The sequence below is a fragment of the Monocercomonoides exilis genome (genome assembly GCF_001643675.1).
Source record: "Monocercomonoides exilis strain PA203 chromosome Unknown scaffold26-1319188, whole genome shotgun sequence".
Taxonomy (NCBI): domain Eukaryota; phylum Preaxostyla; order Oxymonadida; family Polymastigidae; genus Monocercomonoides; species Monocercomonoides exilis.
In genome coordinates this window covers 494,226-510,000 of record NW_027150571.1, presented here as the reverse complement: position 1 = coordinate 510,000, position 15,775 = coordinate 494,226, and the positions used below count along the sequence as shown (strand labels likewise).

Here is a 15,775-nt window from a genome sequence, read left to right as displayed (position 1 = left end):
AGAGAAAGAGAAGGAAAAGGAAAAGAAAGAGAAGAAGAAGACATTGAAACTTATAAAATTCCTTCTTCTCTTTTTTCTAATTCTTCTTCTTCAAATTCTTTTTCTTCTTCTTCAACAGAATCATCATCATCAGAAAAACATTCAAATCTTTCTCCATTGTCTTCTCCTTCTTCCTCTTCTCCATCATCATCATCTTCTTCTTCTTCAACATCTTCTTCTTCTTCTTCTTCTTCTTCTTCTTCTTCTTCTTCTTCTTCTTTTTCTTCTTTTTCATTCGGTCACCTCTTCAATAATACTGAACCGGCTGATCTTTGCATCAAGGAAATCATATCTCCAGAGGGAGTTTGCTGGTTTCTGTGTGTCAGGATGATACTTCTCATGGAACAACTGGACTTGTTGAAGGAGTTATGTGAAAGGGTGTTTGTGGGGGAGGTGAGATAGAATATGCTGAGGTTGTTTAAGATGACACTGGTGATGAAGGTGTGGTTGAGGAAGAGGGAGCTGACTGAGAAGAGAAGATAAAGAAAATGAACGAAATGAATTCGTAGAAAAAGATTAACAAATTATTTTTAAGTCTGAGAAGCTATAAGAAGTGTTATGAAAGATTCATTTGGAAAACATTGGAGATAAAAGAAGACCATATGAGTTGCATTTTCAAATAAGGAATTAAGATGAAGGAGAGCAGAAACTGAAGAAAAATGAATGGAGGATAAGAAAGAAGCTGAATGGGAATGTAATATGAAGAATTAAGAGAAAAAGAAGAGCTTATGAAAGTTGTTATCATTAATTATTGTAACTCCTTCATTTTTTGAAACGATATTTACTAAGTCTGTTGGGCTGAACTGCTGGAGCAGGAACTTAATGATGAGATTTCATCAAGATAAATGGAAAGCACATTGCATTATCAACGGAAAAATAAAAATTCACATATTTGTTGCATCTTTTAAAGTTATTTAAATATTTTTTCCCTTTTATTAGCTTTGTAAAGCAAGTTAAGAATATTTTTTTGTCTTTTTGATGAGTTTTGTTGGTTTAACTTTATTTATTTTAGGTTAATTTTTATTTAACTTGATCAAAAAAATTCTTTTCCACAAAAACATCAAAAAAGTATGTTTTTTAGAATATAATAATGAAACATACATATATTACAGAAATAAAAGCTAAATACTTGAAATAGATCTAAAAAACTTTTTGATCACTAAATACCACAATAGATTTTATATTTTCGATTTTTGATCTTTTTTTATGATATCAAAAAAAATCACCCAATTATAATAATTTTGAATCAGAAGTTAACCAATTTCGAATAATAAGTTTACCAAATTTGAATGGTAAATGGTGAATATGACATTAATTGGGTGATTCTTTTTGATTTTATATTTTTTCTATCAAAATATTCGAATCAATAATTTGTCACAAATCCCAAGAAATCAATCAAATGTTAATATTGAAATCTTCAATGTGCTTTTCTGTTTTTCAATGACAACATGAATCTGATGGACAATTAATTGAAAGTGTGTGACACTTTTTTTCAGAATTCTTTAGCAATTAAAGTGCATAAGCACCTTAATTATCAAGAAAGTGTTTCATCAATTCCTTCTCTTTTTGAGAGACGCCACAATCTATGGGTCAGTCGCCACATTTGATCAATGATGTCTGCTTCGCAATTCCCTCCGATTGTTGGACTTACGCCGTCGGCTGATTCTGCAATGCAGCACAGTGGGGCGCAAAGCCAACCAGGGACCTTGTCACAACCTAACATCTTTTCTTCCTCTTCAATTTTTTCACCTTCTTCATCGGAAGGTTTAGCACAGGAGTTGACCCCTTCAGCTGACAGAAAGGAGAATGATGATGTGTTAGACATATCCCAACTTATTTGTCAGGAGTTTGAGGACATTTTCGGACAAACGCCGAATATTTCAATTTTTGATCTAAGGATTTCCACTATATCTGTCCAAGATGTTGTTGAGGAGAATGCAACACAGGATTTTAGCCTGTTGTAATCTCTTGAACCGCCCACTGCCAAGAGAACAGAAAACTGGATTAACGACGCATTAGATCAGGCGGGTTACAAGGTGGAGATTTTTCTTTTCCAGGGGATTAAAGCTGCGCTCATAGGTTTAGCCGAGATACCGACTTCAAGTGAAGGTGCAAAACAAAGGCTAGCTGACATCTTGATAATGATTACCAGGGCTCTTCAAGAGGCACGAACGGTTCGAATTCAAGGCAGGTTTGGTTTCAGGGCTGCCACAGCGATGAGCACAGACGCTTCTACAGGAATTCTCACAGAGAGACAGGAACTGATTCTCAAAGAAACAAGGCAGGAAGCCAAGCTAGAGAGAGGCTTCCAGAGACCAGTACTTCCTATTACACGTGTTCAGGCTCCTGTTAGAGAACAACCAGGAACACTTCAAAGAAGATATAGTTATCCCATTTCTCACACAAATACACGGTTTTTTCGGAGATACCCCCGGTCCTCAGCGCTCGCAAGAAGACAGCAATTCGGAAGAAGGAGGAACCAGAGCAGTTGGAGCAGGAGACCAGGGGGGCGTCAACAATTTTAGAGCCAGTTCACAAGGAGACAGAGCAGAGGAGGCAGATAGGAGGAAGAACAGCATTGTTTATCTCGGCATAGAAGCGAATCGGAGGAGAGAAATTGATAAGCAATGGAGTGCAGGCCATGTGGAAGAGCAAGCAGTCCAGGAAAGCTCTCAGCCAAGTGCAGTTCAGAGACGGAGCGTTGCTTCTCAACCAACAAAAGATCAAGAAATTCAAGAAAATATCAGAAGAACAAATACGAACAGGAGTCGTTATCCCGATGGAGCAGAAGGATGTGAAATACAGAAACAATGTATTTCTTATTCAAAAGAAGTCAGGCAGCTGGAGACAGATTCTCGATTGTCGGAAACTGAATGCAGCGGTGAAGAGAACACATTACAAGTGCGATGGAGAAAAGACAGTGGAACGGCTGATAAGACGGAAATATTACGCAGTATCCCTAGACTTGGAACAAGCTTATTACTTAATCCCAGTCTCAAAGGAGCTAATGCCCTATCTTGCTTTCAGATTCATGGGAAGAGATTACTCCTTCAAAGGCATGCCTTTCGGCTTTGTGGATGCACCGCGTCTGTTCACGCATATTATGAGGAAGGTGACAGCGGAGATAAGAAGGAGATGGGATGTCAGAGTCATTGCCTATTTGGACGACCTTCTTTTTCTGCATCAAGATCAAGAAGTCTTGAAGAAAATAATTCAGGAGATAATCGTATTTTTGGAAAGCCTCGGTCTGCTGATAAACAAGAAGAAGTGCAACCTCATACCGAGTTCGCAGTTCAGCTTCCTTGGATTCGAATGGAATACAACAAGCTTCGATGTGTGTCTAACGAAGGAAAGAAGAAAAACAGTGCGAGAGCTGTGTCACAGGTGGGAGAGAAGGTGTTTAAGAGCCAAGACTATCAGAGTGAGGGACTTAGCATCATTCGTGGGAAAGCTCAGTTCTACACGCTTCGTTCTGCCAGACGCATCTTTACACCTCCAATCAATCTTCAAATTGCTGCAGAAAGGAGTTTTAACAAACGGATGGGATGGAATGATGAGGCTGAATGCGTCAATCCTCCAGCAAATAAGAAGATGGAGATGGACATTGAAGAAGAACCCCAGACGCAGACTAACACCAGTGTTTATTCCAGAAGCAGTACTAACCACCGATGCATCAGAAAGCTCCTGGGGAGCAACCCTCAGAATAAACAGAATGTCACTAGATTGTCACAGTCGTTTTCCATTCTCCGTGAAAAACCAATCATCCAACTACAGAGAATTAAAAGCAGTAGAACTTGCCCTAACACATTTTGCACCAATCCTAGCAGAGAATCGGATTTCACAGTTGCAACTTCGGTCAGACAATTCGGCAGTCGTCTTCAACGTGAACAGATGGAATGCAGGAAGGAATCTTCACCCGACACTCAAAAGGATATGGACATTGAAGGAGAAACTGAAAATAGTCCTGAAAGCAGTTCATCTTCCTTGACAGCAGAACACAAGAGCCGATGCTTTGTCCCGCCTGGAAAGAGCAGGAGACTACAGCATTACGGACGAAGATCTCTCTCAGATTCTGGAGGTGCTTCAAGTTACTCCAACGCTGGACGCCTTTGCAGCTCAACACAACCACAAGGTCGATCGTTGGTGCGGAATAGGAAGCCCATTGGGAGAAGACGGTCTAGCATATCCATGGAAGAACGAGTGCGTTCTGGCACACCCCCCAGTTCCCCTGATACCAATGACGATTCGGAAGGCACAGAAGGAGAGAGTACCAGTAGTATTACTCCTGCCGAACTGGAAGGGGCAGAACTGGGATGTGCTGTTGGAGAAGACGCCTCTTCGGACATTCGAATGGAAGAGTCTGAGAACAGTACTGAGAAAGGGTCCATCAATGGCAAGCACAGGTGCATGTCTTCCTCCAGGCCGGTTAAGAGTCATATTGATCAATCCACCAGAGTTAAAGGCGAGAGCTGGTGGAGAGGGGCGTTGGAAGAAAGATCTTTCCCAGTTTCATTGGCAGAGGAGTGCATATCGGGAATTGCTCAGTCGACGTGGGATGGATATTTATTCGGCTTCGCACACTTTGGAGAACAGTGGGAAAAGAGTGATATGGGCATAATTCCAGATGATATTCACGAGTGGGCAGCTCGATGTTCCAGTATATTTATTACCCTTAGAGACAATGGAATGAGGCTGTCATGTTTGCAACTCATCCGCTCAGCAGTTTCATTTTTCACAAGCTTGGTTTACAACACAAATTTAGGGGATATTCCGATAATAAAAATATTGTTTTAAGGGTTTAGAAGAACAGAGAGGTCAAGAAAAAAGAAGGTCCAAGAAATTTGGAATCCGAAGACCATTCTGACATTCTTTTCTAATCTTGGAGAAAATCAAAGCTTGAGTTTCAAACATCTGACAATGAAAGCCATTGTGCTCACCATGTTATTCACTGCGTGCAGGTTTACAGAGTTGGAAAGAGTAGATATGGAAAGATCAAGATTCGAGCAGGAAGGAATATACCTGGACACAAGGCTCAAAACATCGCTTAATCGAACAGAGATTGCCGTTCCTTTTTTAAATGAAAACCCGTCAATTTGCCCAGCTTCGGCTATTCAGGTTTTGTGGGAAGAAACACAAAAGAGAAGACCAGATGGAAATAAATTGTTTTTAAATACCGAAACTTTTCATCCTCTAACAGTGGAAGGTATTAGACGATTGGCAAAAAAGACGTTGAAGGAAGCAGGAATTCCAGGCCATTTCACTCCTTATTCAATAAAGGCTGCAACGCTTTCAACGCTAACGATGTCAGGAATTCCACCAACTCAGATTGCGAAGTTTGCTTGTCTTTCCCCTAGAACAGACACTTTGGTGAAGCATTATGTGAAGGCCAATCTTGCTTCAACATTGGGGAAAGTGATTGCTTCAACTTTGAATGCTCCCAGTGAAGAGTTAGCAACCAAGCGGTCAGCAGAGGATGGTGGCAAGGGGTGTGTCAGACCAGAAAGAGACCAGAGGAACAATAATGATAGACGAGCAATGGAATCTGGGATGGTACTGAGGGACAAGAAGCGCCTGATGAAGCCATGTTTGAGTGAGGAAAAGGCTAAAGATACTGTTAAATTCCCTTCCAGAGTGGATGAGCCTGATGAGGAGATGGAGGAACGGAAGTCACTTGGAGAACAATTCATTATTCGAACAAGATCACAAGCAAAAAAGGAGGAAGAGAGCAACAACGCAAAGAAGACGCACACTGTTGTAGTAATGATGGCTTCATCATCCGACTAATTGATTCTCTCAAAAAGAGAAGGAATTGATGAAACACTTTCTTGATAATTAAGGTGCTTATGCACTTTAATTAAAAAAGAAAGTGGAGAATCAATTCCTTCTCTTTGCCCACCACCGTTTTCACTCCCACCCTTTGAAGTTCTGTTTTCAAAACTGTTCGTGTTTTTTGTAGTTCCTTCTCTTTGCGCTTTTTGGTTTTGTAAGCGCAAAGCGGTTTTTTATCCAATTCACCAAAACACACAAATGGGCGACTGACCCATAGATTGTGGCGTCTCTCAAAAAGAGAAGGAATTGATTCTCCACTTTCTTTTTTTAATAACTGCGAATTAGAAAATTACACTTATTCCGAAAAAAACAATCGATTTCTAAAATAATCACCCATTTATTGATTTCATATTGCACAGGTTTTCATATAAAACTTTATTTTTTCAAAGAAAGCATATATTTATGTGAGAAAACAAAATATTTGAGGCCTTTTTATGTGGAAGAGTGATTCTTTTTAAATTGACGTAAATGCGTTATACCTGTTATTAATATTATTGAACCTTTTTTGAAAATTTTTTTTCAATTGATTCTTCATCCCTATAATTTTGCAAATAAGAATATTAAATTCTATTTGATTCAGGAATTAGTGCTTAATGGAGAAATTTGATGGATTTGAAGTAAAAACAGATCATGAATGTAACATTATTATTTCACCAAGATATTAAACATTTGTGACTATTCATAAAGAAAAACACATTTCAGAAAGATAACAAACTTGCGAGAAACAATATTGGATTAATCCACACTCCGAAAAGATGAAGATTTCAAAAAGAATCACCCATTCGCATTTATCCAATTTGCACATAATCCCCAAAAAAGATTTCAAACAAATTGTATTATCAATCATTTTTTTCATGATATCTTTTCAAAAAATTTGATCCTTTTTCTTTTTCTTTTTCTTTTTCTTTTTTCTTTTTCTTTTTTCTTTTCTTTTTCTTTTCTTTTCTTTTCTTTTCTTTTCTTTTCTTTTCTTTTCTTTTCTTTTCTTTTCTTTTCTTTTCTTTTCTTTTCTTTTCTTTTCTTTTCTTTTCTTTTCTTTTCTTTTTCTTTTCTTTCTTTTTCTTTTCTTTTCTTTCTTTCTTTTTCTTTTTCCTTTTCCTTTTCCTTTTTCTTTTTCTTTCTTTCTTTTTTTTTTTTTTGTATTTTTGATTTTTTTTATAATGGAATAATTGAGTGTCAATGATTTCTTGAAAAGTGAAAAAACAACCATTAATGATTTGATTATAATAAAAAAAAATAGACGATATTTTGTACAATCAGAGATTAAAAAAAACATATGGAAGAGATGAGCATTGACAGTTTTCAATTCACCAAATTTTCAGATTTGAAAGTTCATGGAAATACAAACATGTTTTTGATCAAATAGAAAAAAAATAAATAAAAATATTATGACAGTTGTGGCAAAGATAATCATTGTCTTGAGTGTCCTTTATTTTTGTTATAAAAGATAAACTTGCTATTCATTTATAACTTTTGAGACATTTAAAGAACACATTTGACTCTCAATGATTTGTGTTTCAATGAATTTGAAGAGCCCAGATAATCATATGAGTCAAGTTTTCATCATTTCTTATCTTCCTCTTTCGCTGTTTCAAAAATTGTTTTGATTGTTTTCTCATATCTGTTGATTCACAAAAAGAAAAGAATGATTCAGGCATTTTTCTGCGAAATGAAATTCATTGTTTTGTCGAATTTCAATTAATTGTTGTGTTTGTTTTCATGAAAATGACATGAAAAAAATATAACTGAAAAAACGATTGTGAAAAATGTGTGTGAAAACACAATGAAGATTTAATAATTTTGAAGATTATTTTATCAATATTATGAAAAGATCACACATTCCGCTCTTAGAGAAGTCATCACAATCATTCATTCGTACACATAAACAAAAGGCTTTGCAAAAATTATGATTTTCTGAATACATACATAAAAACGAAACAATCAGATAAAATATTAAAGAAAGAATTTTTTTATAAGATATTTTTTAATCCTTTTGAATACATACACAAACACACAAATGAGTTTCTAAATGAATATTAAATCAGAAAACTGAATTCAAAGAAATGAAGATAAATCTTAACATTCCACAAGAGAAATGTTTTCCCAAATATCTCAATATCATCATCATCTCTTCTCTTTCAAATGTGTCTCATTATCCAGAAAATGAAACCTTCACATGTTGCACAAGAACTCCAAAACATTTGCCATCTTTTCTTTGAAAACGGTGAAAATGTTTCTTTCGCACCCAGAAATATCTTCTCAACAAAACCCTTCTCACACAATTATTATCCCCTTCACCATTTCTTTCTCATCAACATTTCTTGTTTTCCTCTCTCTTTTTGGTGGATTCACTGAAAGTTTCTCTTGTGATCCAGATATTAACCGTGTTTCATCTTCTGTTTTGCTCTTTTCCTCTTCTGTGCCATCCTCATCCTCAATCGCATCTGACATTGTCAGAATCATTGTTCCAGCTGGAAAGTGCCGAAACAGTTCTCTTTTCAGATCATCCAAAGAAATGCGAATCGAGCGTTGCGATTTCCAGCAGCTCTCCACAAGCTCTCCAAACCCACTTTCTTCAACAAGAGCTGTCACGTCTGGCCTCTCCCCATTCAAGATCTTATCTCCCGCCACCTCTGCTGGATACTCTCCAAACGGGATATCCAGTGTCAGACACTCCCACAGCATCATCCCAATCGAAAACACAACTGATTCTTTTGTTGCTCCCATCTTCTTGTTCATCAGCAGCTCTGGCGCCTTCCACCTCAAACACTCTTTTTTGAAGCTATCTTCATCCTCAAATGCTGATGAAGGAAGGGAGTCACTATCATCACTGGCAGATGTCACAACAGTCGATGATGAGATGGATGATGAGTCCGAATCATCATCTGACAATAAATCAGAATGCATGACGATGCAGATGACCATATGTTCTGAGAACAGCACAATGTGAGGGCTCAGAGTGGAAAGAGAAGATAATCCATTTTCCATTTCATCAAACGAATGGAGTGCCAGATTAGCCACCCAGAACAGGATCTGTGCAGCTGTCTGCTCCCTCTCCTGAAGAGTGCCAATTGCCATCTCCTTTGTCTTGTTCAGCCCATGCAACAACATGAACAGTGAATCCCTCAGATCCACAATCAATTTCTCATGAGGAGATGAGCAGGCCATTGCATCCACCAGATTCGACATCGAAGAGGTGGTTGGACACAGACTCTCCGATCGAACAAATGTTGAATCTGAATCTGATGTGTCTGTGGATGAAATAGAAGGAGAAGGTGTTCTCTTCCTTATCTCTTCCTCCTCCTCCTTTTCCAATGCCCAATCAGGGATCTTGTCTGAATCTCTTCCAAGGATGTATTCAGTCGATCCACTCTCAGAAAGAAGATGTTCTGATGACTCTGAATGTCCCAAGCTTTTCTCATACACCCTCTTCTTTATCCTCTCTTCATTCTTCTTTTCTGCTTCCCTCTCTGCCCTCCTCCACTGCTCCTCAGGAGACATCTCCATCGTCACCATCTCAAATGCCTTCGGATCCTTCCTAACTGTGTCATTCACAATCTCTCTCAAGTCTTTTGCTTCATTCTTTGCCTTTCTCCAACGAATTGTAACAATAACAGATACAATCAGAACGATCAAAAACAAAACAACAAATATCAGACAAAAAACAGCCCATGATGATTTCCCTTCTTTCCCTCCTTCAACAATCCTTTCATCTCCTTTTCCAACGCTTTCACTCCTGTTCTTCACAATAAACCGCTCTGTTGATGAAAGGGAACCTGTTTTCACAAACACAATCCACACACTCACTTCTGTCTCTTCTCTCACTTTCTCCAGTTCTGAACATGAAACAAACGTGTGAATCTCATTCTCTGACACAAACCCTTCTTCTTCAATCCCCTTTCTCACAATCTCCTCTTCATCCCCATTTTTCATGCTCATCTTCACTGACAAATCACATGGCAAAAGCAGCTTTCCCACAATCATCAACTCCACATCCCCATTTGGCTGTGTTGTGTTCTTCACTTCCAAAATGGGGATGAAAAATGATGATCCTCTTTCCGAAGCTATCCCTCCCAACTCGCATCCCTCATCCAATATCCACAATGATGAGTTATCTTTCAACCCATCTCCCCCTTTCACACTCACAACATTCAACTCCCCGTTCCCTTCACAAATCGCATTCCTTCTGGCTGATGGATATCCCTCAATCGATGGGTTGTTGTTCTCAAACTTTCCATTTTCAATCTTCATACTCCCTCCACTCACCCACAACCCACCTCCCTTGCTCTTCATAATCGTTATTTCCCTCATCTCCACTCTGCTCTTCTCAACATCAACCAATGATCCATTCCATTTGCATAATCCCTCTTTTATCTTGTTTTCTTCATTGATAACCTCGATTTCTTTTTCTCCATCAAACACACATATCTCAACCCTCACATTCTTGGAATTCCTGATCTGCATCATGCTTCCCTTGTTCACCGAATTCACACATCTTCCAAATGAGCTGTTCAGCACACTCACCTCTTGCTCAGCATCTTCCATCCCAATCACACACCCCTCCAACAACAGAGTCACATTCTCTACTCCCATCTCTTTCATTTCCACCTTCGCTTTCCCTCCAACACTCACAACATCTCCCTCACATTCTATATTCGATATTCCTGTTTCATCAATTGTCACATCTGATTCTTCACAAAATGAAAGAATTGATCTTGTTGAATGAATATCCCTGAATGTTGTTTCTGATATCTTCAGCTCTCCACTTTCCACACTCACAATTGAACTGTTCAGCTTCATGAACTCAACTGTTGTTGTTGGAGAAGAGAAGAATTCACAATTTCTCATCTCCATTGAACCATTCTTCACTTTCATGAGACAATTGTGAGTTGATTCAAATCCATTTTCAAACTGGAATGAGCACCTCTCCACTGAACATTCATTCACAAACTCCATCACACAATCCTTCTCAGCTAATTTCTCAATCTTGGAGTTCAGTTTCACTGTCGCCTGTGTCTTTTTCAATGAATTCACAACCAGATCTCCAATCACACACTCCTTCCTCACAAACCCTTCCCCATCAATCAGAATCCCATTCATCACCCCTTCCTGAATGTGCTCAACCCCACAGTCGATGCTTGCACACGGATTGCTCTGTGCCCCACACCCCCTCCCATCACTCCCTCTCCCACTCACAAACACCTGTGCTGAATAATAGAATGTGATCAGCGGAATCAGATCAACATCTCCCTCGCTCCAACCATCCCTCCCACAGATCGAGTTGTTCGAGTTCAGTGACTCCTGGTTGTAGTTCAGCGCAAACAGTGTTTCGTTGATCTGGTGCTCAATCGAGTGGCATCTGACAAACACGTCTTTCCCCACATGTGCCTCATTCATCACAAACAGGATATTCACAATCTTGAAATTCAGAGGCGGAATCTGACTCTCATTTCCATAATTCGCATGTGGGTCTGACCCATCAATAAACAGCCCCCCTCCACACCCTGTCTCACTCGAGCACTTGCACATCGAAAATGAGCTACCATTCACTTTCAACACCGACTCCCCACTCTTCAGCACCACTCTCATCCCCCCTCCTTCATCACTCAAACCACTCTTGCAACTCGACATCGAACACTCATCCACCACACACTCCACTCCATCTTCAAATGATCCCACATCAACAACACTCTCTCCAATCCCTTCATTCGTGATGTTCGCAAATGAACACCCAACAACCCTCAGAACTGGTCTGTTCCCATTTGAAAACACCTTCTTTTCTCCATTCATCTGGTTTTCCTCTTCCATCATCGAAATCAGGCTCCTTTCTATCACACCAGCAAATGAAATGTTCACATTCTGAACAGTCACCTCACCTGCACTTGGGATGAAAGTGATGAACCCTTTCAACTCTGAAATCAAACTCAACGAACTCCTCTCAATCACAACACTCCCCCCATTCACTCTCATCACACAATATCCAAAACTCTCTGCCACCCCTCTCCCTGGGCCAAATGAACAATCTGACACTGACAATAATGTGTTTGTTCCAGAGGATTCAATCAACACTGAATGATGGGTTGTGACAGTTGGTTTTGTGAATGACACATTCACAAATGACAGACTCACATTCGAGGAGATCATTGAACCATCATCAGACAAATCATTCTCATCTTCATCACTGATCGTCACTCCTGTCCCTTTCTTTGTCCCTTCAATCACAACTTTTTGTGACTCTGATATTGATGAAGAAATTGAAGATGAAAATGAAGAAGAAAATGAAATGGAATGACTCAGCAACCCTGATCCCACAATGGAAATATGTGTTTCCCCTTCTCCAAGTGTTGGATATCGAAGTGACATCAGGTGGTCAATCGATGAGCATGGTGCCTCGGAATACCCACACCCACTGAAGTCTCCTCCTTTCTCAACTGAAACAAACCCATCCCCACTCCTATTCCTCCACAAATACACAACCAGTGGAATCACAAACCCCTCCTCTCCTGTCGTCTTCCTCTCCCATCCACACAATTCATCCAATGACCCCAACTCCTCTTCCTTTATCTCCCATTTCAGGTGCTCCTCATTCACAATCTCTCTCAGATCCCATCCTGACACAAACACATTCTTCCCTTTCCACCCATCACATCCCTCAAATCCCATCCCTTCCATCACAAATGTTCCCATCTCATCTGCCAGCTTCACAAACATCCCTCCTCCCATTCCTCTCCCTCCGCTCACAATCTCACTTGTTGGCACAACACATCCCGATAATTTCACTCCTTTCATCTCCAAACTCCCTCCCTTCCCCACTGATATCTTCATCCCTCCCCCTTTCATCCCACTCCCCCCTGAACACACTGATGACAAATTGCATCCTTCAATATTCACATTCCCATTCACACTCATTTCTACATTCAAACATCCTCCTCCTCCTCCTCCTTCACTCCCACCAACAACTTCCACTCCACTCATTCGGCTGTTCACAATCTCCAATTGAGCTCCATTCGAAACAACAATTGGTGATTTCCCACTCATTCTCACTCCCCCTTCCATCACAAATCCATTCACAGTCAGCCCTCCTCCCTCAACACAAATCACATTGAATCCAATCACTTCATCATTTCCAAATGTGACTGAACAGCTGGTCATTGTGATGGTTGATGATGATGAGGAGGAGTGGATAAATCCACATCTCTTCCCATTCATATCTTCATTCAGCACAAATGACAAATATCTCATCTCAAATGATTTTGCGCACTCAATAAGGTTATTTTGATTAATCGATCCTTCATCTCTCACAACCACCCTCATCCCCTCTTCTTTCCCTGAAACACTCAAATCAAATGAAACCACTTTCATCTCATTCTTTATCCATGATTCTGAGATAACTTCAATTTCATTCACATTGCTGCTCGCCCTCTTCCCAACACAATAATCAATCGTCAAACACCCAAACTCCTCAAACCCACAATGGCTCTGATCCAGCGCCCTCTCTCCTCTCCCATCAACTCTCAGCTTCGAGCCAATTGAACACAAATACACAAACAGCGGAATCACTTCCCCTTCTCTCCCATCCTCACTCCCACACAACTTCACAACATCTGTTGGAATCACACTTGAGTCAAAAAATGATAATGAACTTCCATTCACTTTCCACTCCAACAACACTCCTCCACCACATTCAACAAACACATCCTTCCCATATTGAGCTTTGTTATCCTCTCCAAACACAAACAATCCCTCTCTTCCAGATTCCATTTTCATTGAGCCATCCCTGCTCTCCATCACAATCATCATCCCCCCCCCTCTCCCTTCACTTCTCCCTTCTGAACTCTCCCCTGAACCCTTCGCCTCGCACCCATCAATCACACAACTCCCATTCACAACAACACTCATCCCTCCTCCTCTTCCACCAACACACCTGCACCCCTTCACAACACACGAGTCAATCACAATTATCCCATTCTTCCCCTCATCTCTCTCTGCCCCAACAATTCCATTCATCCATCCTCCATCTCCACTTCTCTTCTCAATGTTGTTCACCTCACATCCACAAAACATAACTGATTCCACCCCTTCGCCAAACTCAATCACTGAATGTTCTCCAAATCTCAATGTCTCTGTGATCACCAATCCCTCCACTTTCATTTTTTCCCCAACCACATTCACAAAACAATATCCAATGGAATTCTCAGACGAACAAACAACAGAACAGTCAGTGAGTGTGAAGAGTGTTGAATTGGATGAAATCAGAGATGATGATGACGCACCAGACAGAACAGATGGAACACAAAACTTGATGTTTCTTATTGAACATTTGCTCTGAACCTCAATCAGACAAGATGACTCAAAATTCTCTGGCGCTTTCACCCCAACTTCCATCCCTTTTGTGGCACATGAAATCTCCCATTCAAAGGAGTCTGTCATTCCAACCTCTTCAGCAAACTCAAATCCTGAATCCAATTCCATCTTCTTGTTTGTGTCTGGATATCTCACCTGCGCTGCATGCGTGATGGTGGCACACGGATAATAGTCAAACCCACAGAACCACGAGTCGTATCCCCCCAGCCCATCCTTCCCCTTCCCCACATGTGCTGCATCTGGATATCTGTCCAGAAACACATTCAGTGGGAACAGCCCCATTGTTGTGTCACTCCGATCATATCCCACCACCTCATTGTATTTTGATTCATCATGTTGAACATTCAGCTTTTCTCTTGTTATTCCCCAGCTCGCTGAATTGCTCCCATTCACAAACACATAATTCCCACCCAATGAAGCAGAACACCCTGAGAAGTCAACTGACACAATCGAGAAGTCAACCGAGTTATCAGCCAGATGCAGCATCATCCCTCCTCCATATTCTCCACTTGTGCATCTGTTCATTGTTGTTGATGCTTCAACCTGAAGCTTGCTTGTATCTGTTTCCATCTCAACCTTGATCCCTCCACCACTGCCATTCTCACACTCACAATCCTCAATTGTCACATTCTGAATAACAAATGCCTCCCCTTCCTTCACACTCTTTGCCACAACCACCCCATCTCCTTCAGTCAACTTCACATTCATCACAGACAAGTTTGCCATCATGCTCTTTCCAGAAGCAGTTACTGTCAATAACAGGGCAGATGAGGAGGATGAAGAAGAAAAAGATAAAACAGATTCTGAGAACAATGATTCTGAGACATTCATATCTTTGATCTCCACACCAACCATCGACAGCTGTGACAGCGCCACCACAAACACTGATGATGATATCACATATTCTCCAACATTACTCGTTGTGATCACAACATCCTCCAATGAAAGTGACCCACCTCCATCAGATACCACAGCCACATTCGGAGAAGAAGAATCTGCTATTGAGTTACAGTCAACTTTCATGTGCAACAAACCAAGATGACCTGTTGAAACACTGAACAGCGCTCCAGTTGGTAAAAGTGCTCCTGTTCCAATCGAACTCTCCGTCCTCCCTTTCCCAATGACTGAAATCTTCTTTGTCCCAATCTCAACTGTTGCTGTCTCGCTTGTGTGATTCCCGCCCATCAGCGTGATTGTCAAGCTAATTTGTATTTCACACATCTCAAATCCCTTCTTCACTGTCAGACACGGATTTGATTCATTTGCACCACACAATTCAGTTGCATCACTCCCATTCACTGAAACATATATAATTTTGTCTTTCAGCCAATCTTTCTTTTCTGTGTGCTGATGCAACCAAGTGTTTCCATTTGAATAATTATAGGAATAGCACATTCTCTGATCATCTGAATTCGTTGTGTAACATTCATAAAATGGATTTCCATTATTCAAATATATGTTAAAATCATCTGCATATTCAACATTATGACCGAATGGAGCAGAAGCATTTCTGCAATAGCATTCATGGAAGAACAGGAAACAA

At 40.2% G+C, this 15,775-nt stretch overlaps 4 protein-coding genes across 4 annotated transcripts; 2 read left to right on the top strand and 2 right to left on the bottom strand.

The window, feature by feature from the left end:
• Nucleotides 1-76: 76 nt before the first annotated feature.
• MONOS_15468 (uncharacterized protein) lies at nt 77-274 on the bottom strand (the record flags this gene model as incomplete). Its single annotated transcript, XM_067868345.1, has 1 exon — nt 77-274. The coding sequence occupies one exon, from the start codon at nt 272-274 to the stop codon at nt 77-79; it is 198 nt and encodes a 65-aa protein (XP_067726255.1).
• A 1,378-nt stretch (nt 275-1,652) lies between these two features.
• Nucleotides 1,653-2,003, top strand: MONOS_15467 (uncharacterized protein; the record flags this gene model as incomplete). Its single annotated transcript, XM_067868344.1, has 1 exon — nt 1,653-2,003. The coding sequence occupies one exon, from the start codon at nt 1,653-1,655 to the stop codon at nt 2,001-2,003; it is 351 nt and encodes a 116-aa protein (XP_067726254.1).
• Nucleotides 2,004-2,180: 177 nt separating this feature from the next.
• On the top strand, nt 2,181-2,564 carry MONOS_15466 (uncharacterized protein; the record flags this gene model as incomplete). The annotated part of the gene is made up of 1 exon (XM_067868343.1): nt 2,181-2,564. The coding sequence occupies one exon, from the start codon at nt 2,181-2,183 to the stop codon at nt 2,562-2,564; it is 384 nt and encodes a 127-aa protein (XP_067726253.1).
• Nucleotides 2,565-8,067: 5,503 nt separating this feature from the next.
• On the bottom strand, nt 8,068-13,656 carry MONOS_16206 (uncharacterized protein; the record flags this gene model as incomplete). The annotated part of the gene is made up of 1 exon (XM_067869122.1): nt 8,068-13,656. The coding sequence occupies one exon, from the start codon at nt 13,654-13,656 to the stop codon at nt 8,143-8,145; it is 5,514 nt and encodes a 1,837-aa protein (XP_067726252.1). The 3' UTR covers nt 8,068-8,142.
• Nucleotides 13,657-15,775: the final 2,119 nt, after the last annotated feature.